The sequence below is a fragment of the Solenopsis invicta genome, chromosome 4, assembly GCF_016802725.1.
Source record: "Solenopsis invicta isolate M01_SB chromosome 4, UNIL_Sinv_3.0, whole genome shotgun sequence".
Taxonomy (NCBI): domain Eukaryota; kingdom Metazoa; phylum Arthropoda; class Insecta; order Hymenoptera; family Formicidae; genus Solenopsis; species Solenopsis invicta.
Window position 1 is genome coordinate 2925828 of NC_052667.1, and position 27483 is coordinate 2953310.

The 27483-nt window shown below is 39.0% G+C and overlaps 4 protein-coding genes across 7 annotated transcripts in view; 2 read left to right on the forward strand and 2 right to left on the reverse strand.

Moving 5' to 3' along the window:
- Positions 1 to 4597: 4597 nt before the first annotated feature.
- On the reverse strand, positions 4598 to 8834 carry LOC105195671 (TIP41-like protein). Of its 2 annotated transcripts, none has more exons than XM_011161182.3 (6): positions 8692 to 8834; positions 8185 to 8372; positions 7917 to 8096; positions 6727 to 6949; positions 6484 to 6642; positions 4598 to 5299 (listed from the first exon to the last, which is right to left on the reverse strand). In XM_011161182.3, the coding sequence occupies exons 2-6, from the start codon at positions 8361 to 8363 to the stop codon at positions 5108 to 5110; spliced, it is 933 nt and encodes a 310-aa protein (XP_011159484.1). In that variant the 5' UTR covers positions 8364 to 8372; positions 8692 to 8834; the 3' UTR covers positions 4598 to 5107. The 2 variants fall into 2 exon arrangements, with proteins under 2 accessions (XP_011159484.1, XP_011159485.1); XM_011161183.3 differs by lacking the exon at positions 8692 to 8834 and adding an exon at positions 8546 to 8653.
- A 286-nt stretch (positions 8835 to 9120) lies between these two features.
- On the forward strand, positions 9121 to 12013 carry LOC105195668 (tubulin--tyrosine ligase-like protein 12). Its single transcript, XM_011161180.3, has 2 exons — positions 9121 to 9530; positions 9594 to 12013. The coding sequence occupies exon 2, from the start codon at positions 9633 to 9635 to the stop codon at positions 11481 to 11483; it is 1851 nt and encodes a 616-aa protein (XP_011159482.1). The 5' UTR covers positions 9121 to 9530; positions 9594 to 9632; the 3' UTR covers positions 11484 to 12013.
- Positions 12014 to 12170: 157 nt separating this feature from the next.
- LOC105195670 (zinc finger protein 2 homolog) lies at positions 12171 to 18831 on the forward strand. 2 transcript variants are annotated; one of them, XM_011161181.3, is made up of 7 exons: positions 12171 to 12549; positions 13171 to 13732; positions 13851 to 14794; positions 14881 to 15106; positions 15231 to 16113; positions 16230 to 16456; positions 17008 to 18831. In XM_011161181.3, the coding sequence occupies exons 1-5, from the start codon at positions 12455 to 12457 to the stop codon at positions 16002 to 16004; spliced, it is 2601 nt and encodes an 866-aa protein (XP_011159483.1). In that variant the 5' UTR covers positions 12171 to 12454; the 3' UTR covers positions 16005 to 16113; positions 16230 to 16456; positions 17008 to 18831. The 2 variants fall into 2 exon arrangements, with proteins under 2 accessions (XP_011159483.1, XP_025989393.1); XM_026133608.2 differs by lacking the exon at positions 12171 to 12549 and having other exon boundaries at positions 13171 to 13316; positions 13388 to 13732.
- LOC105195667 (basic-leucine zipper transcription factor A) overlaps positions 17789 to 27483 on the reverse strand; it is a 101589-nt gene continuing 91894 nt past the window's right edge. For both annotated transcript variants that reach the window (XM_039448374.1, XM_026133632.2), the window contains exon 3: positions 17789 to 27187. In XM_039448374.1, the coding sequence (XP_039304308.1) occupies positions 25802 to 27178 (1377 nt within the window). In that variant the 5' untranslated portion in view covers positions 27179 to 27187 and the 3' untranslated portion in view covers positions 17789 to 25801. The remainder of the gene's footprint in view (positions 27188 to 27483) is intronic.

Genomic DNA, 27483 nt, shown 5'->3' on the forward strand with positions numbered 1-27483 from the left:
ACCATCTCGTTGTATCATTGGACATTTCGTCTCTTTCTCCTTTTGGTTGTGCGTATCCGAAGAGAGTACTTCCGTACTCCTGTCTTCTCATCATCGACGTCGCCATCGCCAAGAAGCCGAGATTCCTGCTTCTGCTCTGTTTGCTTTGCAGCCGATCGACAAGGCGATCATTACCGAGAGGTCCCAGATCGTCATTAGCGGGCAATTGAATGTGCCGTGGCGCGCGGTGAGGGAAGCGAGCGGATGTAAGCCCGTTAGCCCGGCGGCGCGCGGCGGGCGCGCGATGCAGTTCTGCCGTAACGCTCGCTGCAACCGTCGAGTCTCTCGAGGGATAAAATCGAGATAGACCGGCGTGGCTATACGAGGCGTTAACAGCAAGACTGTGATACGTCTTGCGCCACACGGGGCATAATTCATTCCAGGTGTATATGTAACGATCTTGAAATGAAGCGCCACTACTCTGCACAGAGATATTTTAGCAATGATAAAATAATCGGTGGATTCCGTTTTGGCCAAGTCACAGTTGATATCTATCTCGACGGAATTTTAATTTTTAATGTTAATTCGCGTGAAAACACGGTCAACACGAGAATGTCTATTAGCAGTATAAATTAATTTTAAACTCGATTTAACCTACTTTTTTCTAGTTCTAAAGAAAAGAAAATAAAAGATTAAATCAAGATTAAAATTGATTTACGTTGGCAAAAATGTTATGCTTCCTTGGTCTTTCATTATTAATCAGCGTTGTTTCGCACAGATATCAATACGATTCGAAATGTAATACCAAAGCAATGTCTTTATTCTGCGAAAAAGCATTATCTAACGATACCGCTTGACCGCAATGGTTCGCAGGTGCATCCCGCGTTTGAAATTATCGACCGGAGGTCCGCCGGGCAACGAATTCGTTAACGAAAGTCGAAAAACAGCCGTCCATCCATCCGGCGTCTGTTTCTCTCGTTCGTGACCGATTTGTGATGCCGCGCGTTAATCGAGAAAGAGGGAGAAGAACGAAGAGAAGGTAGATAGAGCGTAAAGGAAGAAGAGAAGACGTGGAGAGGTCCGGACGCGCGCGACGAGCCGAAAATAAGAAGAGAGCAAAGTGGCCGGCTGGTCCAGTGGTGTCATGTGACCGGAAGTGGCATTCCTTCCTCGCCTCCTCCCGTCCACCACTGCTGTCTTCCACGAAGAGTCTCGAGGAGCCAGTACCAGGCCTCCCTCTTTCATTTTCCTTTCCCTCCGCGACTCGTCCTCCTTCTCCATCGCCACCACCACCACCACCACCACCTCCTCCTCCATCTTTTCCCCTTCGTCCCTCGTCATGTTGTTACTTATCTCTTCCTCCACGCTCGAACGAACGCAGCGACAACGGAAGATTGCCCTCTCTTAGCGACTCGTTAAGCACGTCAAAAGACATCGGGGCATCACGAGGGACGTCGACAATGGATTTCCGCGTTTAAAACGCAATGTTGAGATACCGTGAAAATTATACGGGCGGATCCCTTTCCCGTTCCTCCTCCTCCTCCTCCTCCTCCTCCTACACGTCCCAATTGATGGGCTCAGATTAAACGTGGGAGTCGTTGCGCGACTGTCAATAAATCTGTTCTTTCTAGTCGCCCTATATACATAGTATACTATGTATTTTCCATGTATGAAAAAAGAGACCTACACAGAAGAAAAAGCTAGAATATTCTTGTTTCAAAAATATCTTTATTTTCGAAGTGTTAAATTGAAATGAGAGTATAAACAGACGTTAAACAGACACAGCTCGATTACACCTGAAGAAATTTTGTAGTTGCATGAAGAAAAATATTGGATACGAAATAACAATCTTCAAACTCAAATCAAGAATTCGAATTTTTTAGTATTATCAAAATCATATTGTGCTCTTTAGATAACTGTTAATATTGAAATAAAAATATAATATTTTGCTGTGTGTGTGTGAAATTTAACATCAAATTTTTTAACGAAAATAAAAGTTATATAAAAACAAGAGTAATTTATTTTTATTAAAGAATTTGATAATCGTAAACTTCAATAAAATAATATATTTTTATATTGTTAATATAAGCAAAAAATATAAATATTATATATATATATATATTTTTTTTTTATGAAATAATGATTGTTAAACAGAACATTATTTCCAATTTGATACTAATGTTTTTTTTAACGAATAGATTTCAAGTCACGAAAGTTTTGATATTTGCTCCATTTAACTCTGCTTCTTTCATTTTCCGCATTCGAGATAAATATTCATCCGGACTCTCTCTCTCTCTCTCTCTCTCTCTCTCTCTCTCTCTCTGTATGTGTGTTAAGAAAAAATATAAAAAATGTTGCAAAAAGATACGAGAAACTCTTTGCTCGAAAGAACGGTTTAAACTCGGACAATGTTATTCCGTGACCTGAAAACGGCAGAGAATAAACGTTACATCTACATACATTACGTTTTCATCCTTCAGCCGCTAAATTGCAGGATGACATCGATCTGGTTTCAAGGTATCGAAATAGGAGCCGTGCAAGATGACATAACGTTTTCATTCTTTCGACCCCTCCTACCGTCTCCCGCGGGCGAAGTTGGTCGTCAAATAACACCGATGTCGAAATACCGAAATAATATCCGGGAATCGATATAGGATTTCGCTTCCTTTCGCTTTCGCGAATTGCCGCAAACGACGCGACGGCCGGCCCGGTCCGGTCCGGTCCGAATCGACGTTCTCGTTTCGCGTCGCATCGAAATGAGAGAAGAATCACGGGAGCAGCGCGAGACGCCTCCGCGAATCGCCACGATAAGATCCCTGCGGCTTTCCTGCGGCGGTCGTTCCCGTTTCGCGATAGCGAGGGAACAGAGGAGGGAACGGAAGAAGGGAATCTGGCAGAACCGCGCGCGTTACGATCGTCGCCGTCGCCAATCGTCGATGCCACACTTGTTCCCGGGATATTCAAAGGTCGCTGCGTGCTACCGCGAGCGCACACCACTGTCACGGACAAAGACCTTCGACGAGTCCGGCTCTCCGGCGCGGATGTCATCCGCAACGGCGGCGACGACGACGATGACGGTAGCGGGCGGTGGCATTCGCCGAGCGAGTGGACACGAGCCTAATTTTAGGGGCCCCGCGCTTCGCGTCCGCCCGACCGAAGAGAGGAAGAAGGAGAAGAAGAAGAAGGCCAGGAGGAGCTGGCGACCGCGCGACGAGCCGAGCGAAAAGAAGGAGACGTTTTTCTCGGACGGATGAAGCGGAGAACGGGGGAGAGCGAGAGCAAGAGAAAGAGAAAAAGAGGAGGAACTCGCGCACGGTCGACGTCAGCGTGATGTTTTCGCGACGAAGCCGGCCGCGAGTGTTCTATATTAAACTCCGGGCGGACGCGAGCAGACCTATTGCGAAACGGACGCCCTGATATTTTCGTTGCATCGCGCGAGTAACTGCTTCCGGCCGAGTGTTCTCCGTCTCTCGGCTGGCGGCCGGAGTTCTCTCTCTCTCTCTCTCTCTCTCTCTCTCTCTCTCTTCGCTCCTTCTGTAGCTCTCCTCCTCTTCCATTCTTGCTACCACCTCGTCGTCATTCCGTCTCTCTTCCTCCTCTCTTTCCTTCTGTCTCCCCATCGTCTTTCCATCCTCTGCCTCGACCGTCCTCTTCTGGATCGATGGGCGCAGACGGCCGTGCTTCTTCAGCCGGCCGGAAACACCTACGCACCCGCTGGTAGCGTGTGAGAGCGCTATAAGGTGGGACGAAGGCAATGGGATAAGCCTACTCACGAGAGATTGCTGTCGTCGACGACCTCCTTGCTTCTTGCTCTTGTTGCGTTTCTTCCATCTCCTCTTCCTTCCCCTCTCGTTCTCCCCTTCCTCACGCCACCGCTCACCTCTCTCGCCATCTCTTCTTCCTTCTCGTCTTCCTCTCTTCCCGCCGACCCGTACGATAGAATTCACCCAAGTTTTTTGCGCCCGCGAATAAACACCACAGTACGGTGGAAGTAGAGACGACCCAACCCGAAAGCTGCGATCGGTCAAATCCCTCTCGGTCCTTTTCCCTTTTGATATTTATTTTCTACTCGGCCGGCGAGGGAAAAAGGAGCGGGCGTGATAGTGTTTATGACGAAATACGTCGGGCCAAGGCCCTCCATGTGGAATCTCTAATCAAAGTCTTGGAGACCCTAGACCGGCTCAGTCGCGATCCCTTTTCAACATTCGTTCCTCAGACCACTATTCTTCTGGTCCAGGATCAATGGATCGATTCAATATGAACATATAAATGACTATAGCTTTTAATAAAATAATGCATTGAAAGACTTACCGCTAAAGTAAATTTGCAAAAAAAAAACATAAAGGATTGTTAGTAAGCGAGATACATGCAATAGGCGTGACCTTTCCAAGGTCAAATTATACAAGGGAACAATAAGCAGAGCTCGACTGGATTAAGACATTACCTCTTCGATAAAGAAATTTTGAGTTCCCCAAAAAAACTGGTTTACTTATTTTCAGGATAACTGCACTTTTGATGCAATATAGACTTAATAAAGTAAATAAACAGAAATTTAATGCATCTTATGAAATTAGATAATCGCTATGTTCTATGTAAATATTGAAATTGCATCTTATAATAATTTTTCAGCAGTTTTATATTTTTTAAAACCTATTTTAAAACATAAAAGGATAAACCAGATTTCTAATCTCGTAAAGTTTTGCCTTATGTCTTTCTTCAGATTTGATTTAAATATGATTTTTCGTGCTCCAGGTCATTTAAAAGTCGCATCACAATTCATTATATTCTTCTTTTTGCTTGAAACTTGAAGCTTCAAACATTCAAAAAATATTAACAAGTTAAATAAAGCACTTTAACTTAGCATTTTTAGGAAGTTTTTATTAAAAATCAAATGAAAGAGACATAATGTTAAAGTGACAAGAATGATCAATTATGAGATAGAATTTTAATATTGATTTCAGATTTGTAAAAAACAATATAATTTTCTCATTGTTTTCAATCTTTAAAATCAAATATTTTCGAAAAACATTCAAGCAAAAATTAATAATTTGCATGTATAATATATTCCTAATTATTTTGTATACCCTTCGAGAAAACCTCATATAACATCAAAATCTCAGCACAAGTCTTAAGTGATGGAACTGTCTGCTGTATGTTCATCAGCCTGTACTATTTTTTTTTCAGTTTTATTTTGTGTAGTTGTATCTTCGCTTAATTTAATTTCTTCTTTCTCAGGTACTATTAGCTTGTGGTATCGACTTCCGGTTAATGGTAAGTGAGGTGCTATCGCACTTGGTTCCAGGAAGAGTGCCGGGGAAACCTTACGGGGAAATAATATATTTAGCTCCTATACTATTATCAACTCATCATTTATTATGATCGTTTGTTAGAATTGTAGACTTTAATTATTATCACTTCTAAATTAATTAATAATTAGAATAATAACATATTTATTTGCTACAACTTATATTTTAAAAATTGTAATTTTTCAGTTGTTTGCAAAAAAAAGAACAACTGTTTATTCAATATATTGAATGAAGAACTAATGATACTTTTATTTAATAATAAATAACAAAGAAAAACTCTCTTTATTTACAAACATAATCAATCGAAAGTTTAATAACGAGTAAATTGAAATATATCTCAATATATCTCAGATATTTTATTTATTTTCGAGTATAACCGAATATATCCTCTAATAATTCTATTCCAATTTAAAGTATCAAACGTTTTGACTTATACAGAGTTTTCTTCAGTGTATGATAGTAAATTTTGTTTTAAGAGATATTTAGTGGTATGACATTCAAACTTAATGAAACGCTATTAAGCTATCTTCAATTACAGAGTAAGTCAAAACGTTTGATATTTTGAATTTGAATTATTAAAGGATACAGTTATCCTCGGAAATAAATGAAATATCTATATATCCAAATGTATTTCAATTTGCTGATTATTGGTCGTTTATCCTTCGATTGATACTTTTATTCGTCTACATACAGTTATTACCAAAGCTGCATTTAAAAATAACAAAAATGCAATGACAAAATGCATTACAAAATTGTAATAACTTAAAACATTCACAATAACAAATGAAACTAAACCAATATGTAAATAAAGAAACGTTTTTTAAGCTTATTTCTTTCCTATTCAAATTATTTAAACTTTTGTTTTTTAACAATGAATAATAAAAGGCCAAGAACAAGCTATTTTTTGGTTTTTCGAATTACAACTTATTTCAATCTTAACAACCAAGATACAGTTAACAGTTGTTAAGATTGAAATAAGTTGTAATTCGAAAAACCAAAGAATAGTTCGTTCTCAGCTTTATATTATTGATTGTTTATTGATACGACCGTAAAAAATTTGTTTTTTAAGGTGTGTTGCAGCTGATGGACGATATGATATGTAATATATTTTTAATGTATTACGCAAATAAATTTGATGATGTTTTTATCTTCATTTAAATTTGATAAAAAATATAATGTTATTATGTGCATTACTTACATGAATATTTTGAACTTTAGCTTCCCTTGACGTAAACTCACGTAATAAGTAATTTTTCCCAAATTCATGGTAAATACGTGTATCATTTATTCTTAGCATTACATTATCGATTCTAAGAAAATATCGTAATAATATAAAAAAACTGCTGGGCATGACTCTCTACACAAAAAAATCAAGAAAATTGAAACATGTATACAACTTTGTTGCACATTATTTGAATCAGTCTATTATAAAATGACTTACAATTTTGACTGAGCTCACTGCAATGCCATTGTCATGAAGTTCATCTTCAAACAATGTTAAATCATGGTAAAACATAATCTTATCCCTCTGTTTTAATTTATCCATATCAATTCTTTCGTTTGTTTCCTCAATTTGAAAGCCAGATATTGTACCAGTATAATTAGTAGTAAACGTCCAATCAAAAGGCTTGATCTTTTCTTCTAAATATTCACTGCTTTCCGATCTGTTGATATATATGTAAATAGAAAAATTATTTACAACAATATAATTATGCATAAGCTTATTAAATTTAAGGTTCTCCAGCTTAAAAAAATGGGGAGGAGTCACATGAGATTTTTATATCTTTTTATGTATCTTTTAATACAGCTTCTGGGATTACCACCTTCAAAATAATTAATAAAATTTAAGTACTAAAATTAATTCATTTAAAAATATTTTTATGTTAATAAATATTGGAAAAAATTGAAAAAAATTATTTCTAATAATGATTTAAATGTAGCAATAAATGTTGCCATATTTCCACCACAGTATGTCATATTTAAAAAGAATTGATAACAATTTAGAATACATAAACATTTCATACTCTTACAGGAAAATGATACAATAAAACTTTATTTTTTTAATTGGCAAAATATTTTTTAAACTTTATTCCCTTGTAAATATAATTCTCCAAAGTTCTTAACTTATTGTTAGGAGAATTAGGAGAGTCTTAACTTAAGACTCCTAAGAGTCCCATTATACCAGTTACTGAACAAGTGTACAATCATTAGGTTATTTAAGAATTATATTAAAATAATAAAACTTCAAAATAATAAATTACAAATTGATATTTTTTAAATGTAATTTTCACAAAAATGTGATTAAATCATTTTTTTTACTTGGCAGTAGTTATATGAATTATTAATTATTAATTATATTAAGTTGTTTTTATTTGTTTGATTGGTGTAATGACTCTATTTTATTTGCGACGAAATTACTTAAAACTCTTCTTTCTTAGAGTTAACTGCTTTTAAGTTAATTAAAAAAAATATAAGCATTCCTGATTTTTTTTTTTTTATTTTATGACTGTGTACAGTCAAAAAATATTAATTGTATTAATCATAAACTTATTCTAAAAATTAGATGAAATTTTCACATTCTGTAATGGCTGAAAAACCTTAAAAAAAGCATTTCATACATTGCATTCATACCTCGATTCTTTCCATGCTTCAGCACAAGCGAGCTGCACATTGATCTTTCCATTGGAAACATATTTCAGAGCATCCAAAGCATTAAACTGCAGCAATGCCCCATTCTGATGCATCAGGGATAACACATTATTAGGAAATACCATGTCTGGCATGTGTGGTAATTCTAATGCATTACAATATCTATAAAAGAATGAAAGTTATATTTCTGAATGCACTGTTACAATATTTTCAAGAGAACTTGTTCTCGAGATTAACGAATAAAACATACACGCAAAACTGACAGGCATTTGCGTCATCAGTGCCGCAGCCTGTTTCGCTTTTGGAACACTTAGAGTGGAGTATATGGGACTGAGTGTACTTGATACGCCATGGAGGGCAAAAGTGTTCCTCCTCGTTTACCGGTAGCCTTAAAATATCGATGCCGCCGTGCACTTTTATAGCTGTCATGATCTAAAACTAAAAAGAAACTTCTGTTATATGAAAAGAATTTTACTTCAGATAATGTAAATTAGTTCCTAGAAGAATCGATGCAACAATTAGATATCTATAAATATCATTCTTGTTGTTGTACAATTAGAAAAAAATATTAAAAGTGTATATTATCATAAGAGACAAATTAGTACCCTTACCATTAGAATTAATTACCATTAGAATATTACCAAGCATTTATTGTCTTTTCAAAAAATGGAATTTAAATTTTGTCATTAATTAAACTAAATTTTTCAAAAATATTTATACTCTGCTTTTTATATTGTTTCATGTTCATTAGACTTACATTATAACAGCCGTTCTAAAAGTTTGTATCAATTTGTATATTTTCTAAGTGTTAACCTCACTTCATCTCACAATTTCACAGAACACCATTTCATGTCATGAATAAATAAGAATAAAGTAGTGCCAGAGAGGAACCCGAGAGGCGCCACGCCAGCCTTTTTCTACACTAGCGACGCACATCCATTTAGGCCGGAATATGAACTACAAGTCACATCCATTTTGCGACCCGCCGTTAAAAACAGTGTCTCGTGAAATGGATGTGGGTTGTTGTCCATACTAACATCCATTTTGCTATCGATAAAATCTGGGGGTCGACACGTAACTTTTTCCCTCGGGTGGAAAGATGAAAAGTGAAATATCTAACTATTAACTTCAATGGTTAGAAATTTCACGAATAATAGATTTCACAATTGTTCACAATTCCCCATTCTGATCAATTCGCAGATATTTCTCGCGGCTTCTGATTGGTTGAAATCTGTTGCCTGTTGTTATTTTCTGTTTCTATTGCCTGTGTTTTTCATTGTGCATTCAGCTTTATAGAAAAAAAGGCATGGCCGCTCTCAGGTTCCTCTCTGGCAACTGCTGGCAACATGCAACCGGCAATTTGCTGTTGGAGGAGTTAACCTATACGAGAAAAACATCGTGTTTTTGTAAATTTAATTGTCAATGGATTTGTCGAACGCTACGTAAAATAATATAGAAGTTCTTTATTTGCTTTACTATTTAGAATAATGCAGACGTTTATCTGATTTATTAATATAGATTAACGTTTTTACACAAATCGATTATCTTTTGTCAACACATCACGTGCGTCACTTTCAAGGAACAAGTCCTTTTTCGGTAATACATATTGAATATTGTTATTTTTCTATTGAATAAATAATTGTTAAATATTTGTTTTAGATCAATTTACTCTTTTTTTTTTTTTTTTTTTTTTTTACAATGGACGGTGTTGAGTTATTCAATGTGTTTCTCGCGACACATAAACCACAGCTCGACTCCTATGGCATCCCAAAATTATATTGGAAAGTTTTATATAAGAAGTTGAAAGATCAGATATATGATGCTGGCCTTGCCTTCCAGCTAGCAAGGGTGGAATATGAAAATGGAAAAAGACATGTTACAGAACCAATATGGAAGTTAATGGTATCTATGGAAAATGGTATTTCAGCGCAAGATCCCAATAATATTTATCTCATTGATCATGCGTGGACGTATGACGTTGGTAGCGCTCAACAGAATTTAACTCAGGTACCTCGTCTGCTTGATCGAATGTGTCTCCTCATGGGGTTGGACACCGAATTGGATGAGAGGCAAAAGATTGAGAATGTTACAAATGAGATGTGGCGTTACAATCAGTCGTATTCAGTCAACTATGGACAGATAGAAGACAGAATGCCAGTGTGGTATATTATGGACGAGGTCGGTTCAGCAATAAATCACAGTGACGAACCAAATTTTAGGGCTGTTCCCTTTTTGCATATGCCTGAAGCTGTAATTTATACACTTCTGTTTCCCATAAGAGACATTGCTATAGGGCATGAGGTTACAAGAGATTTTGTTGAAGGTCAGACGAAGGATCCTGAGAAAAGACGTGCGCTATTGCTGCCCTGGGTTTACAGCACCTTTGATGATGAAAATTTCGAGCAGAGCGAGCCAGACGCAGATTACTTTTCAGCGGGTCACATTCCCGAAAGCTTGCCGGAAATTCTGGATGCAATCAGAGCAGATAGGAGCAAAAAATTAAAGGTATTTTCACAGTACAGTTATGTGAATGAATACTTGACAGATCCAGCATTTGAGATTATCGACAATGAGGAAGAGGCGGACATACTGTGGCTTGTGACTCACTACAAGACGTACAAAGAACTGAATGCTTCCTCGCCCCACGTTTTTGTGAATCAATTTCCATATGAGAATGTTTTGACGACGAAGGATCTTTTGTCGATTGTATGCAGAAGAAAAGCAATAGACAAATTGTATGACTCGGATACTCTTGAAACTTATCCAGCGTGGTTGCCAACGACGTACAATCTCAGTACAGAATTGGTGCAATTTGTTACATATTTTACACAGCGAGCGAACAAGAATTTGGATAATCATTGGATTTGTAAGCCTTGGAATCTGGCGAGAGGCTTGGATACTCACATCACGAACAATCTTTATCACATTTTACGGTTACCCTGCACGGGCCCGAAAATCGCGCAGAAGTACATTGCGCGGCCAGTTTTGTACAACAGGCCGGACATTAATCAAGTGAAATTTGACGTGAGATATGTCGTTCTGCTCAAATCCGTGAAGCCGCTGCGTGCATATGCTTACACGAACTTCTTTCTGCGCTTTGCTAATCAATCGTTCGCACTGAACAACTTTGAGGCGTACGGACAGCATTTCACTGTGATGAACTATGCCGAAGAGAATTCGCTGTTCCACGTAAAGTGCGCCGACTTTATTGTAGAATGGGAAAAACAGTATCCTGATCATCCTTGGAAAACTTACGTCGAGCCGAAGATTCTCTCCGTTCTACGACAGACTTTCGAAGCCGCGGTTGCATTGCCGCCGCCGAGAGGAATAGCTGAGAGTCCACAGAGCAGAGCCGTATACGCCGCCGACCTGATGTTGGAGTGGAAGGACTGCGAGATGCAGCCTAAGCTGCTCGAGATTAATTTTACGCCCGATTGCCAGCGAGCATGCGAATACTACCCGGACTTCTATAACGACATTTTTAAATGCCTATTTCTGGATATTGATAATACAACTGTGTTTCATGCATTAGACTCAGTCAAAGAATAACATCATGATTTATAAAGCTTTATATAAGAGGAGATCAGATTTATCATGCTGGCGACGGGGGATTTATAAATAAAAAGAATTTGGATAAAATAAAACAGCGAGATCGCTTTAAAACACTTGTAAAAATGGACCTTGGCTATCCTCCTTCCGCCTAACAGTCAATAAATAGTCGTAAAAAGCACTTGAAGTAAAAGCCTATTCGGACAAGAAAACACGGATAGCTGTTGAAAAAGGGTGAAAAATATGCTTTTATGTATGAAATTCAAAGAAACTTTGCTTGCGGTCCATTTTTACGAATTTGATAAATATGAGACAAGTCACATTTTCACAATAAAACGCATAATAATAAAATGACATGCACAACGGTACCATCAACGCAGAGTTCCCGGCTGAGGCGCCAGGAGCCTTAATTAACTATTATGTTTTTGTGGCTGTTGGTTATAACTACATAATTAAATTATTCAAAATGCATGATTGTAAATGAATTCATGCTATGCATGATTGATGGAAATATATGTGATCGTTAAGCCTATTTCGAACTCGTATTCATACTGGTCCAATGAATCGTACGATATTTCATAATATCACCTTTGATATTTACATAGATATTTGATTTAGCATTAATTTATATTTGCATTAACTGAATGCAATAGGAAATTAATTACATTTGCGAATTATGTTCCAGGCAACTTTACGTTATCTTTTATTCATTAAAATTAATTAGCGTGAAAAATTATGGATTTAATCGCGAGATTTAGTCTGGTGTGTATGCAACTTCAAAATTAAGCGCCACGAATGGATTAGTTCGTGAGTAAACCGGCGTAGCAATCGCGACTTCTTTACAACCTCTGTTGGAGCAGTTTCTCCTTTCTCATCTCCTGCGTCTTCGAATTGTGTATGTATATTGACACGGGAGATGTAATTTTAACAACAAAATTTGTTCCCTTGCAATTAGAGACAATTATCCGACTATGAGAATTGTTTGCGCTGCGTTAAATTGCAAGTATTCCTCGGAAAGCGAGGATTCATCGAACGTCACTTTCATCAATTTTCCTAACAATGATGCGTAAGTAGAATATATTTTTCGATAGGTTAACAAACGTTCCACATTTATTCTTAACAATGCTTATAATAAACAATGCTTTATTTATTCTTAACAAGAGAAGGTTACCTCAATTTTAAAATTCAAAAAATTAAATTAAATTTTTTTTTATAATCTTTTGAATATATATTCTCTTAAGTGTAATGATTTCTTGTTTCCCAAATTTCCTGAAAGGGTAAAATTAATCTTAAAATTGACTCAGTTTTTGTTTTTGTTGTGTTATTCACCAACAAAAGAAGAAAGAACAAAATTTCATAGAGAAAATTTTATTTTTTTTTAATGAGAATAATTTATAAAAAAATTTATCAAAATGTAATTGTTTAATAATAAAACCAAAACAAAATATAGGTCATAATTTTCAGAAACTAATTTTTTCTCTTATATATATCTTTAATATATAACAAAATAAATTCATTTTGTTATATATTAAAAATCCCTCATGTATTGCTAAAGTTTTATAAATAAATTTCCGAGTTTTCTTTCTTAGTTAATAAATTCTTTTTTTCTACTTTCTCATTGCTAAAAAATTGTAATTATACTTAGTATTGTTTCAATAATTCGGAACTTGATCAATGATTTTTACAGAGCCAAGATCTGGGCAGAATGCTGCGGCAGATCGGATTTAGCGGCAAAGTCGAATGCGGAATTACATTTGAGTTATTACATTTGTTCTCACCACATTGAAGACCGATATTACGTGAGCAAAGCTGATCCTGTTATTATGGAAGAAGGTACCATTCCTACTTTATTTGGCACTGACTTGACTGCTGATGGTGAAGATTCAATAATTATGTTTGATAAGACGCAGCATCTGCAAGAAGTAGGCGACGGTACGTCTCTAACCTATTGCGATATGAACGTCGAGATAGACGATTATCACAATATTTCTGTAAGATTCGTCAATTTATGTCGAATCTGTGGCAAATCCACTATGGATGGAATAGACATCTTTGCAGCCAAGGGCATAGAAATGAAATTAAAAGAGAGGATAAATTTGCACATGCCCATCTCGATTGATATAGATGACTCGTTGCCGCAGAAGGTGTGTACCGATTGCTGTGACAAGTTGGAAATTGCGCACTCATTAGTCGTTTCATGTCTAAGAACCGACATGCGTTTAAAACAACTTCTAAATATCGAGAGAGAGGTAAGAGCTAGTGTATTAGTCGATTGTAACTGTAAATATTATTGTAAGTTACGTGTATTTGTGAAAAATATTTTTCAAATGCGTTTACTGTATAATCGGCGATTATTTTGTTTTGCAGCCAGAATATGAGAACAAGTACAATGCATTGATTGATGAATGTTCATTAGAGATAGGTCGAGAAATGTGTATGGATGAAAATACACATTCTAATCTATTTACTGCAAATAAGATGATAAATTCTAATTCAGAAACGAATTTGAGAGGATTGGGAAATAGCGAATGTTCTGAAATACGGAATAATAATTTCCAAAGCATTGGTAAGAATGTTGTGTCCTTAGAACTTGGTACTCTGATCCAAACTTGTAACGACAAAAGTAACGCGACTATCGCGGAAGAACTAGCAAAAGTTCAACAAATCCAAAATGAAAGTCTTAGCATTTTATGTCTTCAGTGCCAAACTCTGTGTGAAACACAGGAAATTTTTGAGAATCATAAAATATTTTGTAATAAGGAGCAAAATGTCTCTGGTCACATAGATACGTTTAGAACTAAGAAAAACGGAAAGTATGAGAGTAAGCACATTAATGACACTGAAGAAAATTGTCAGACATGCAACGAAAAATTTGATAGCGAGCAAGTTATCAATAATATTAAAAGCCATGATTCAATCCGCTGTACTGAATCTCGCAACCAAACATTCAAATGTCGGCAGGTCTACGATAATCACAAATATTTTCATGGAGATCTTACTGAAGTAAATAAAATATGTGGTCATTGTAAAAAGGCTTATCACAATAAGAAGGACTTGTTGGTTCATATCACAGAATCGCACAAGGGTCGATTATTATTCAAGTGTTTTACATGCGATAAAACGTACGAGAAATGGTCAAGTTTGGATATTCACGAGGCCACTCACAGAACAGATAAGCCCTATCTTTGTGATCTATGCGGGAAAAGTTTTAAGCATTCCAACAATTTAAGAGGACATAAAAGAATTCATTTGGACGAGTCCGTAAAGAAGAGACACGTGTGTGAAATTTGTGGCAACGCATTTAGATCACGGTAGTAATTACAAAGATTTACTCTCAAAATAATTTTAGCAAAACTCGTAAAAATAGAGTTATGTTTTATTTCTCTCGTTTGTATAGCTTTCACTTGCGGGAGCATATGAATCAACACGATGACAATAGACCATATTCCTGCGAGCAGTGCGGGAAAGCCTTCTACAAGAGGATTCAATTGCGACAACACAAATTATCGCATGGATCTAATAAGCACATGTGTTCGATTTGCGGTACAACGTTTAATCGTAGAGGGAACATGAACGCGCATATGAAACGGCATAGTAATGATAATGAAGGATATACATGCAGTGTAGGTATTTTACAAAATTTTTGTGCAAATTATTAAATTTCTTATCTTTAGTTTGTCATTAATATCACATTCTCATCGAAAATCGATTGGAAACGATAGGAATGATTGCGCTCTTTTATTATAGGTTTGTGCCTACAAATGTAAATCTATGAGCGAATTGAAGATACACAGGAAGAAGCATACCGAGGAGGAAATAGTGGACAGTATCAAGAGGAAATGTACCGACAAGGAGATATGGCGTTGTAACATTTGTAACAAAATATTTTCGAAACGCGCTACTCTGTTAAATCACGAACGCGTGCACGGAGACGACAAGTTTTACGAGTGCGACGAATGCGGCAAAAAATTAGCAACTAAGAGCTCGCTGATGTATCACAAGAAGTCGATGCATCTGAGGGAGAGGCCGCACATGTGTCATTATTGCGGAGACTCGTTCGTTTCGAGAGAGGCGCGGCTGATTCACGAGAGGATACACACTGGTGAACGTCCATACGTCTGCAAGGTGTGCAATATGCAATACAGATGCTCCAGCAATCTTAGCCAGCATATGAAGATCCACACAGGTCTGAAGCCGCACAAGTGTCGCTTTTGCAATAAAGATTTTGCGCGCAAAGGCACGTTAATTGTACACGAGAGAATCCACACGGGCGTTAAGCCTTATCCTTGCGAAACCTGTGGTAAGAGCTTCTCACAGAAAAATGACATGTTGAAGCACGCCAAACGCACGACGGCAGATCGATGTGGCGCGACCAGGTCAATAAGATCGTTAAACAAAAAGAAAAATATGTTGAAGCATTCCGCGGTGCATGAACAAGATGTCTTAACAATTTCGAATGTCAATTCATCACATATTCTTCAGGTTTACGTCAATACTAGTGCCTCTTCGGAAACTAAGTAATTTAGTAGTATCCATGTAATATAATTGTATACGATGAATCAAATGTCAAAGTTTCATACAAGAAGAACCAATTAAAATGTTCATCCTAGTTCAATTATTATCGAAAGAGGTATGAAAAAAATTTTACTTGGAAAACGCTAATGTTAATTCTGCAGTTGCTATATGCAGCACTTATTCGCTAAGTTACTCCTCATTCTAATTATCTTTTCATCTTACATATTACAGATTTCTGATTAGTACAAGTTTTTACAACAAATTATTGAATTTGTATGATTCATAGAGATAAAGATATCCTAAGAATAGATACAAGTTAAATAAAATTTTTATTATGGCAAAACAACACTTCTGACTGCTGTTATTGGAATATATATTGTTGAAAAGCTGAGAAGAGCTGTGCCAGAATATCCAGAAATCCCCATCTATTTGCGTGCATCTGAAAAAGTTAAATCGACGTGAGTACAATAACAAAATACAGAAATGTCATTGCCTTCTTTGAGAACTTCTCATCCAACATTCAATATTTGTACTTATATACATATATACAATCTATTTTATCTTCTATGATGTGCAACTAGGGTTTCGGTATCATCACGTTGTCATTACGCAGCTTTTTACCATATAAAATACTCGTAGCGAGAACTCTTAACGACAATGTCGATATCGTTATACTGTCATTGCGCAGATATTATATGTGGTAAAAAAACGCTGCACAACGACAACGTAACAATACCGAACTGTCGTTAAGAGTTACAAAATCCTGTTATTACGCAATAACAGTATAACGATACAGACACTATCATTTAGAGTTACAAAATAAATTTCTAGTAAATATTTAAGTATAAATTTTGTTCTCTTTTTTGCTGAATACTTCTTACCCCTAAAGTTAATTTCAAAAATCACATTTTTATTTAAATTCAAATATACGTAATAAATCTATTTTATTATTCTTTATGGTGAGACTAAGTAAATATTTATTGTCTAACATGTTTTCTAAATTTTCCAGATGTCCAAGAAACTACGTGTCTTCGTAAAGTGAAGATCATGTGCGATTTATGATGATTTGTTGGAGTCCGATGCTCTTATTTTCGCATAAGATTGTAGTTTGCTAACGAATCGCGTTGATACCTATAATACGAGAAAATAGCTTCGCAAATCATGTCTCGAATGTACAGGCAACGCTCAATCTGGTTTCACAAGCAATCATCTGTGAAAGCGCTTGTTTACATCTCGATACTCCGTCTTCCCGTATTGCTGAAAGATGAGAGGTACAATAAAAGCCGTTGTTATATATAGAATAATACTCTTTATTGTTTTTTGATAGTTGTTGTTTTTCATATCGTGCGCTGCAGTTTCTTTTTACTCAACTTTTGTCATTCAATATCCAGTTAAACGACACCCCGTTTTACTGTCAGTTCTGCTGCGGCTGCTGCTGCTAATATATTTTGGTAGAACAGTACGTGATACAACTCCACGATTTTAGAACAAAGAGAAACAAAAGGAAATGGCGACACGCCCGATCACTCGTGAACACACGTGTGCCGTATTATTCGTCGACCGCATATAGGACTAGAGTAATTGCGATTTCTCTCCCGTGTAACACTCTCGCTCGCCGAATATAATCTTTTTTTTTTTGTTCTCAATTCCTAAATGATCGAGGAGCACACGTGCTTTTGTGCGCAAGTAAAAACGTGCGCCCGATAGTCGCGTGCGTTTTTGTCTTGCTCGAACGGTGACGACTGACGGCCGCGGTGGTCTTCCTTCAAGATACGCTCGTTGTAATTTGCAAAGTTTTGTTTTTTTTTTTTTTAGACACAACGGCCTCACAATGCCACGTTTCCCCTACATTATGGTCTGCGAGTGATCGACGCGTGGTCGTCGACGATACAATTACGCATTTCTCAGAGAGTATAATCCCTGGCTGTTTTAGAAACACGCGTACCCGGCACGCGCATTGCGAGCGCACGGCATCAGGGTCAAATCAGGGCGGACGACTCGGAAGAGAGTTTGTTCGAGAAAGCGCGGAATAATTTTTTTTCTTTTTTTCAATTCGATGTCTCCGTTCCGATCGCGCTCGGTCAATCGCGGATCCGCACTCGCTCGCGAAACGGCACCACCGAAGGTGCGCTGCTGGGGGATGGGACAGCGGGAGAGAACGTTTCCGAGCTCTCGCCGTCCCCGTTGCGACGACGGGCGCTCACACACTTCCGGAGAGCGCTTGCGATCCGGATGATCCGAAAGTGCGCACCGCTGTGCCATGCGTTTGCTCGATGCGGCCGATGACACCGCCTCGATTCGCGACCGCCCCTCTTTTCCTTTTACCCCATATTACTCTCTTTCTCTCGCCTTTAAATTAATTATCTGTGTGTCTCTCTCTGTAACCATCGTTCTTCGCGCTACTATTTACAATGTACAACGTCGTGCGTTCTTCTTCCTGCCCTAATTTCTTACGACGGCGCCGTGCACGCCCGATCGCCTCCCGATCGACGGTTGCTCGCCATCGTCTCTCTTTCGCCCGAAACTCTTTTTTTTCTTTGTCTTTATTAACAACCTTCAACGAGATGGGACCGAGTCGAGAGGGAGAAATCGGTTCGCGCGATGACGGCTCAAGTTTTACGTAATACGCAAATTAAATGATTCTCTCTCGAACATCATTGTCATAATTAATTTACGTTTGTAACATAAGCTCAATGTTGAAACCAATTTTAATATACGAATCGATCGCGCTGAGAGAAAAATATTCTGGGTGTGACCTTTTTTACTAAATCTCGCGTGATCGTTAAAACTCGATCTTTGATCGTGAAGTTGGTTTGGGAGGAAAAAAAAAAAATTTGCTCACCGAACACTCTGAAAAAGAGAGAATTTCGATGAGTGACTACTGAATTGCCGCGAGCCGTCATGAGCGCGAATGAAAATGAATTTCGTCCGAATATCACCGCCGACGATGAGGAAGAATCGATCGCGAGCTCGTCACCGCCTCGTATTATTTACCAAGATAAATATATACATATATATGCATATAATAATAATAATAATAATAATAATAATAATAATAATAATCTTATACACATATACACGCACACGTACACGTATACGCATACATATATATATACAATTTTTTCTTTAATATATAATATATATCTTATTTATATATATTTTCTCAATATTAAACTTATTATATCCTCTTTTTCATTTCGCTTAAACGTATCTTCGCGCATGTGCTATTTATACTATTTACAAAACGCCTCCATCCGGCATCCCGTTAAAAAGGAAAAAAAAGAGAGAAAAAGGAAAAGGGTGCGGGGAAGGAGGGGAAGAACGGGAAGAAAACGCGAATAATCGCTAGAGTATAATCGTGTCGCACACACCGCTGCCACTTGTATGCACGTCGGCATATGCCGAGGACTTCGCACTTAACAGCCGTAACTTTCTCCCTTCGCGGCGGTTTTTAGGCACTTCACGAGATACGCGCGTCCGATCGCGAGTTACGCGTCAGCGTGGATTGCAAAGAAAAAAATAAAACAAAAAAAAGGCAAAGCCTCGCGTACCGATGCCGGCAGCGCTCGCATGATCTCGCGCTTTCGCCTCCGCGTAGGAGTCAAAGCGACGTCGGATCACACGGACGCAAAGAACGTCTCAGGGGTCTCTTGAACGTTTGAGAATGTCTCGGACATCTTCTAACGTTGAGAAGAGACTCGCAGACAAGAGCGGATTTCAATATCTTCTCTAAGAAGAAATACTTGTCATTGCACAGATAATTTTTGCACATTGGCTCAGGAACTGCGTGTAGTAACCAATAAAAATGGTTTTTTTTGTTTTATATCGGGATATATTCTTTTCATTAGTCAATTGTTACGTGTGATTTTACGATCGTGAGACGCTGCTGGCAAAGATATCCGGCACAGAGTTACTGCATCAATCGTTCAAGAATCACTAATAAACGATTATTTGACAACATTAAAGTAATAAGAGTTGATAATAAGAAAATAATAAATTGCAATTAAATGACATTTAAAAAAATCTAATTTTCATATGAATTTGATTGAAATATTATTTTTTAAATTGTCTTTACTTGTCTACTGACTGGTGCAGTGACCCTTTCTATATTACTTAATTTTTTAGAAATATGCAAATTTTTGTACCTGTTCAGATAAACAGAAGATACATAATATTTTCGAAATATATTAATATTGAATTTACTCAGTTTTTCTTTCTCTCTTTCTCAAAGGAGAAGGAAAAGTTTTATTTATGGAAACGTACGCGATTTGAGACACGCGACCGTATTATTCTCAGCTCTCAATAGCTTCGCTTGGTACTAACAACGTCCTAGAAGAACAACGCGGCTGCTCCACCGAAAAACAAGCAAAGCGAGCAAACAGTGTTGATGAATTGTTAATTCATTGTTTGCCGTTTCATGAAAGATTGGCGATTTACGGCGACTTACACTGAGAAAGAAATTGCAAACTTGACTGAATTTTTCAACTTGATTACATTTCTTTAGTTCAAGTATTATACACTTAAATATATACTTTCAAATTGAAAAATTCAGTTAATAACGTTTGTTTCTCAGTGTATATATAGCGACAAAATAATCACAAACATTAACAGCAATGTTAAAATTACAGTAAATCATAATTATGAGTAATTATGACAGAATAACGAATATTTTCTAAAAAAAAAGAGGATATTACATCATTCAGCTTTTCCATGGAGCAGTCAAACGCACACCGAAGCTTCCCTTCAGGTGTACAATAACTGGAGGGTGAACCTGAGGTTATAGAAACGAAAAACTCGCTTGTTAATACGTTTCCGCTTGTCTCGAGTCCAGTCGAAGCGAGATGTCATGATTCCAAAATCGAATATATTCCTAATTTCGGAGCTAGACGTTGAAGAGATTTAGAGTTGCGTCTTATCGAATTTAGTGTCGGAGTCGCATTCAGCGGATACAAGTTCCGTGAAACGTTAACAGCGAAAGATAGCCAATGACACAACTACGATACTTAAAATCTAAGACGAACTTCCTCTTCTCTTTCTCCTCTCTGCTGGAAAGGAACTACTCTTTCGCCTATAATCACGTTGCTCTTTTCTTGAGAGACGTGAGCTCCCGTATCTCCCGCGATCTCGTTCAACCCGCCGTTTACTAACGTTTGACGCCTAACGCGCATACAATGCACACGTAAGGGGCTCGTGTGTGACACTCGCGCGTGTGGATTTGTACGTACGCTCATTCCCTAAAATTCCCCGCGACTTGTTATAAGTAATATTGCTCGTCGTTTCCGCGAAGAAATCGCGCGGGGAGGGAGTATTATCGTCGGAGAAGGGCGGTTTGGTGAAAGGGGACAGAGGGAGAGATGGAAATGCACGTGTGAGAGGAGGTGTGTGCCGATCGTGTGTTACGGTACAAAGTAGAAAATAGAACTTGAGGAAGGATCTTCGAAGGAGCGAGGATAGTTGATGCGACTCGCGGAGTGAGGACGAGGGTGCGAAGGGTTCTCTTCTTTCTCGACGATTCGCGTTTATGCCTAAGAGCTTAGACTTAGTAAGTAACGCATGTTATATGTATGCATGTATGTATGTATGTATGTATGTATGTATGCATGTATGTACATACACATATGTACATACACACACACATACACAACAAGTACCTAGCATACCTCGCGTATATCTCCGTGTGTATGTATCGTGTGCCATGTGTGTGTCTGTCTCATATAAGAGAAAACATCATTATATTTAATTACAATTTAAATCAACTCTATCGCGATAATTACATCATCCCTTTTTACACACGCACACCGCTCCTTGCTCTCCCTCGTCTCTCGCACTCACATTCGCATTCACCCTCGCGTTTAAGTAATCAGTCGAGTCGATAAGTTATTATTATTACTCTCTTTCGTAACGTTAGACTTTCTTAAATCGTTTAGTTTTTAAGTATAGCTGCTCTCGAATAGATTCGTGGACGTTGAGGGCGAGATCGCGCACGGATTTCACGCGAGAAGGTGCGTCCGGGGTCGAGCGAGCTTTTAAATCGACCTTAACTCCGAGCGTTTCGCCTTCTTCACGCGCGCGCACGCCGGCCACTCTAATTTATTTTATATATATTTTATATATATTTTATATATATATATAAAAATATATATATATATATATATATATATATATATATATATGTGTGTGTACATATGATACATTTACGGGAGATCAGTGGCGCGCAGTGGCCACCGTGCGACGATCCGAAGGGGAAAACGTTATCCCGATCTCTAAAATGCAGGTACATTTGTCGACGTCGTATGTCAAGACACAAGATATCCACACGAAGGCGCCGGCGTCTCGCGTTAATCTCCTTGGGACGCGTGTCACCTATCTCTCGCACACATATACACACGCGTGTGTACATATATGTATACAGGCAGATATGTATGCGATGCGCGACGTGGCCTGTTGCACCCCATTTGTAATTATCTCCCTTCATGATTTTTTGATAATTTCGATCTTCTTCCGTCACTGAAGGGATAAATGATTCTAACATCTTTAGAAAATGTGATTTTTTAAATTCTCGTTATAATTCACTACGATAAATTTCATTAAACTTTATTTCACATTTCGTTTCTCTTCTTTATTCGCGATAATTTTAACTTACGAGTTCTTTATGCATTTTCTCTTTTTTTTTAATACGATGTTTCAATACTTTTATATTTATTTTTTATTTATTTATTGGCGGGAAGTCCGATGGTCATTCTGGTAAAATAATTAATGCGGAGTTCGCATTTAAAATCGAGTTACACGGCCCACGTCATGCATGTTAGGGTTAATCCATTGCGTTGAAGCTTAATGGACTTTGAAAACCTAATGGACTACTTTGCATGCTTAATTTTCACATTTCAACTGACGATTAGACTTTGTGATTTTGAATCGTGGCACACACTTCCTTGTCGAGTTGCGATGATTAAAGTACTGAAAAAATTCTAGATAAATATTGCTACTCGTCGAAATAATCAGTTGCACGGTTGATATTAATCAGTGAGTGTCTGTATTAAAAAACGTATCGCTTAACAAAAATTAAGTATTTTACAAAATTTTAAAAGTTTACATTATCACATTAATTCAAGTTAAAACTTTATATGTCCGAAACGACATAGTTAGTAAGGTACAGGACAAAAAAAATTCGTTTTTTTTTCAATTTTGAAAACCTCTCAGGTTATTTTGATAAAACTTTGTGTATATATCATAGAAAGCTAATCTTTTAAGACCATGCATTATTTTTTTATTCAATCAGGGACGAATCCAAAACAACTTTTGAATATAAGCTGTTTCGAACATATGATCATATAAAGTTTTTGTTTTGAATGTGAGGAATTATTCTTTGAAGTCATTTACAATACTTAAGAACCTTGTATATATCTGCGTCAACGTCATATATGTACGTGCGTTTATATCCTGGAGTGTAAAAAATCAAGATAGACAAAGATTATTTACGAGGTCATATCTCGTATGATCGCTGTATGAAAGTAACTTTTGTTCTGGTCGTAACGTGCTTAAACGAATGCACTCACTGGTTAAACGCGTGTTCTAATATCTAGCTTACGGTTTGTAATTTCAACGCAAATGTTTCAACCCTCTTTCTATTGTTCTTTCACTTTCTCGCAATACGTAAAACAATCGAGACCTTATTGCACCAACCCAATTCAGCCTGTTCAATGTGACTTGCTGTATCTTCATAAATTATTTTTATACGATAGACATTTCAACTCGAGTTTCATGTGCACATTTTCCAATTTATACATTAATTTATAATCAGACAGATGAAAATCATGTACAACCAAGTATTTCCGTTTTACTGAATTATATAGGATCCGATTAATTTTTTTTTAATCTACTCAAATCTTTTTAATTATAATATCCGCGATACGCGAGATGAAAATACTCGAACAAGCAGAATCTACGCTGCGACTGGTGGTGCTGAAGGTATCTCGAGATCGAGACGCCGACATCTCCGATTTACATCGTATCACGCTTACGACGATAGGACACGCGTCATGACGACCCCGAGCGACGGACGCTAAGCGAGCGATCCGTGCGAATTCGGTACGTCTTCGGCTTAATATATGCCCGGGTCTGTGTATATATGTACGTACATGCATGTGTGTTCGTGTGTCCAGAGGATACAAGCACCAGGATGCAGCCGCCCTGTAGCACCGTATGACTTGCGTGCACTCACGCTCGCACGTGTCTCTTCGTGTAATATAGGCCACAGCAGTTGTATGTATACTATCTGTTGTGCGTGTGTGTTGAATGCGTGTGGATACGTGTGTACATACACACACACATACATACATACATACATATATATATATATATATATATATATATATATATACACACACATACATACATACATATATATACATACAAATATATACACATACATACATATATATGCGCGGGTAGTGTATCGTCGGTGATTATCATCGATTGTTCCTCCCAAAGACGCGGACCTCGCACGCTGTTCCACGAAGGAAATTCCCCCTGGACAATCTGAGGCTGCGACTTACAAACGAGAACTGTGCGAGGGAACAGGAGCTCTCCAGGCCGGAAGACTTCGATCGCAACGTTCTCGTCGGTTTTTCCTGCCTCGAAGAGGAAGTTTCCTCGTGGTTGATACCATTTTCCCTCTTTCTCCAGCCTCTCGAATCTCTCTACGCTCTGCGTATTTTCTTGTACGTTTTAATTACCTTTCTAAAGGTTCGAACGTGGATTCTCGAGTTCGCAGATGCAATTGCAGAAACATTGCCTCGATCCTGTTATCCTATGGATGATCGTTATTACGCGCTATTGAAGGGTTGATGATTATCGACAGTTCTCTATCTCTCTCTCTTTCAAATCTTGAGACAAATTATCCCGAGGCGCATGTAAATTGCGTTTGCACCTGGTCTCGAAATTCCACGGTGGAAGAGATGATACGCGCGGGTCTCCATGATCTTGCACGCGGTAGCTCGATACGAAATTTGCCGTCCGAATATTTGTCAGGACACCAGATCATCGAGAGTAGCAGCACCTGTCGACACGCGGACAGTAAAGGCTTTCGTTCCCTTATTCTACACATACACACAACCCATCCTTCTCTTCACTCTCCCCGTTCTTAACTCGTTCGTTAAACCCTCAGAGCGCTCTATCTGCACCTGCGGATGCCGCGTGTCATGACGCGTCCGTCTCTCGGGGAGCAAATACATTGGGAGACACGTTGATTAGCGATAGTAATAATAATAGTAGTAGTATTAGTAAGAGTAGTGTGATATAGTATTACTCTAGCAATAGTAGCGATAGTAGTAGAAGTAACGATAACGGTAGTGGTAAATAGTCGCGGGAGGGATAGCAGTAGAAGTAATGGTAACGATAGAGTCAGTAATGGTAGCGATGGTGATAGTAGTAGTAGTAGTAGTAATAGCAGTGGTAAAAAGAGCGGAGGAAGAACAAAAGTGTCATAGAAGGTTGTATCGGTATCGGTGTACGTGTCCGATTGTATGTATCCGTGTGTACATGTGTAATTGACACGACAATAAATTAATACGAAACTGAAAGATGAAGGCGGCTCCTCGAGAGTCGCCGGCCGGATGTCGAGCGCTCCAGAGGGTGGGCGAGAGATCAGTATTCCATCACTTTGCCTCTCGCCCGCGCGCCTTTTCAGCAGCCCCGCGGGCTGCGAAACGCGGGCTGCATTGTCCATCGCCGCGGATTTATTTGCCCTGCGGCGTTAGCGGATAGAAATCGATGAGATGACTCAACGATGTCAAAGTCGAGGGCTATGATCCTACGCACATCAACGACTCGTGCGTACTACTGCTACTACCAACGTTGCTGACGCCAGCGCTTCCGATAACGTTGCTATTACCGCAGCTGCTGCCGCAACTGCTCCCCGATGACATTAGGTGTTGTTGCTGCTGTTGCTGCTGCTGCTGCTGTTGTTGTTGTTGCTGTTGATGATGGTGATGTTGATGGTGATGGTGATGATGGTGGTGGTGGTGATGATGATGCTGTTCCTGGGTCGTCGTTGTACTTCTCAGGATGTCATCCGTCGAAAGAGGCGTCAGCTTCCACCCGGGCATAAAATCCAGGTCGAGATCGGGCCCAATATCTACATCCAGTAGTTCGTTGTTATTGAGCGGGTCGAGCGGCGACTGGCTTGACAGAGACAGTACGCTACCCCAGTTGATCGATCGACTGTCGTCGCTATCACCAATGCCGGAATCGACGTCGGTCTCACCCGACGACGTCGGTGGCACAGGGAAAGGCGTTAACCTGCCCTGTTCGGGCGGTTGCAGTTGAGCGATCGGTGCCGGTACGACTGGCTCCATAGGTGGTGGACTCCTGTCCCTCTCCATCTCACGTTCCAGATGTCTCAAAGTGTTACAGATGAGTACCGATCGGTGGAGGCTCGGATCCGGGAATTGGCGGTACCTGGCGAGTTTGCACATAGAGATGTTGAGCACGGCAAGTCGCCGCTGTCGGTAGCAGGCCCGACCGCGCCGACACCAGCTGGATTTGGAACCTTCGCAACACCGTTCATTCGCACGGTAACTTGAACCAAGCTCCAGGTAGCTCTTGCCATTTTCCTCGCGACGTATCGTCGGCGGTTCGTAATGATGAAGGGCGCCCCATTGCGGCTGAGATCTCGATAGTTGGTTATAACCGTTGCTACCGATAGGGCTGACGGAGGCGCGTTGATGATGGTGATAATAGTGTTGCGCGTGATGATGCAACTGTGTCACCGTGGACGATGCCGACGTCGAGGGTGACGACGGCGATTGCTGCTGCTGCTGTTGCTGCTGCTGTTGTTGTTGCGATTGCTGCTGCTGCTGCTGTTGCGCCTGTTGTGGCGATTGGGAAGATGAATGGTGCTGCGAGGAGTGTTGCTGGGACTGCTGCTGCTGTTGCTGCTGCGAGGAACTCGTCGCCGAAGGCTGGCACGGATTCGTCGCCTGTAGGCAGGGCGAACTCACCTCCATCTCGTAATACGATGTCGGATTTAAGGGCGGCCCGTAACTATCGTCCATCGCCCACCAGCTACCATCCACACGTCCGAGCTTCGACGGACTCTCGCCTAAGTCCATGTGGAATTCCATGCAGCCGACACCACCCTCCAATTTGCGTTTTCCTGCCGTCGCCTGCAGACCCATCATTGCACAACTCTGAAAACATTCATAAATCGCTAACATTAGCTCCATGCATTTTTTTCTGCACATCCAACTCTATGCTAAAGTCATAGCTATCTCTAGTTTAATCATTTCATACATTCAGACGCTAATTGTGAGTTTGTTAAGAGTCAGCGTTATCTCCAAATTATTCTTCGGTGTTGATGCAACGAAGTCGAATGAGCGCGCTTAGTTTGTGCGACGCTCGGAGGCGAGAGAGTAGGCAAGAGAGGACGTGACTCAGACGCTCGGCACTCCGTCCGAGCGATGGAAAAAGTGACGTCACGCGACTC

What these genes read in the sequence shown, in the direction of transcription:
- LOC105195670 (XM_011161181.3), top strand. Translation starts at nt 12,455, where the DNA reads ATGAGAATTGTTTGCGCTGCGTTAAATTGCAAGTATTCCTCGGAAAGC. An exon ending in AATTTTCCTAACAATGATGC is followed by an intron (nt 12,550 to 13,170) that starts GTAAGTAGAATA and finishes TGATTTTTACAG; the next exon opens with AGCCAAGATCTGGGCAGAAT. An exon ending in ATGAAGGATATACATGCAGT is followed by an intron (nt 15,107 to 15,230) that starts GTAGGTATTTTA and finishes CTTTTATTATAG; the next exon opens with GTTTGTGCCTACAAATGTAA.
- LOC105195668 (XM_011161180.3), top strand. Translation starts at nt 9,633, where the DNA reads ATGGACGGTGTTGAGTTATTCAATGTGTTTCTCGCGACACATAAACCA.
- LOC105195671 (XM_011161182.3), bottom strand. Translation starts at nt 8,363, where the DNA reads ATGACAGCTATAAAAGTGCACGGCGGCATCGATATTTTAAGGCTACCG. An exon ending in AATGCCTGTCAGTTTTGCGT is followed by an intron (nt 8,097 to 8,184) that starts GTATGTTTTATT and finishes ATTCTTTTATAG; the next exon opens with ATATTGTAATGCATTAGAAT. An exon ending in CAGTGAGCTCAGTCAAAATT is followed by an intron (nt 6,643 to 6,726) that starts GTAAGTCATTTT and finishes TTTTTTGTGTAG; the next exon opens with AGAGTCATGCCCAGCAGTTT.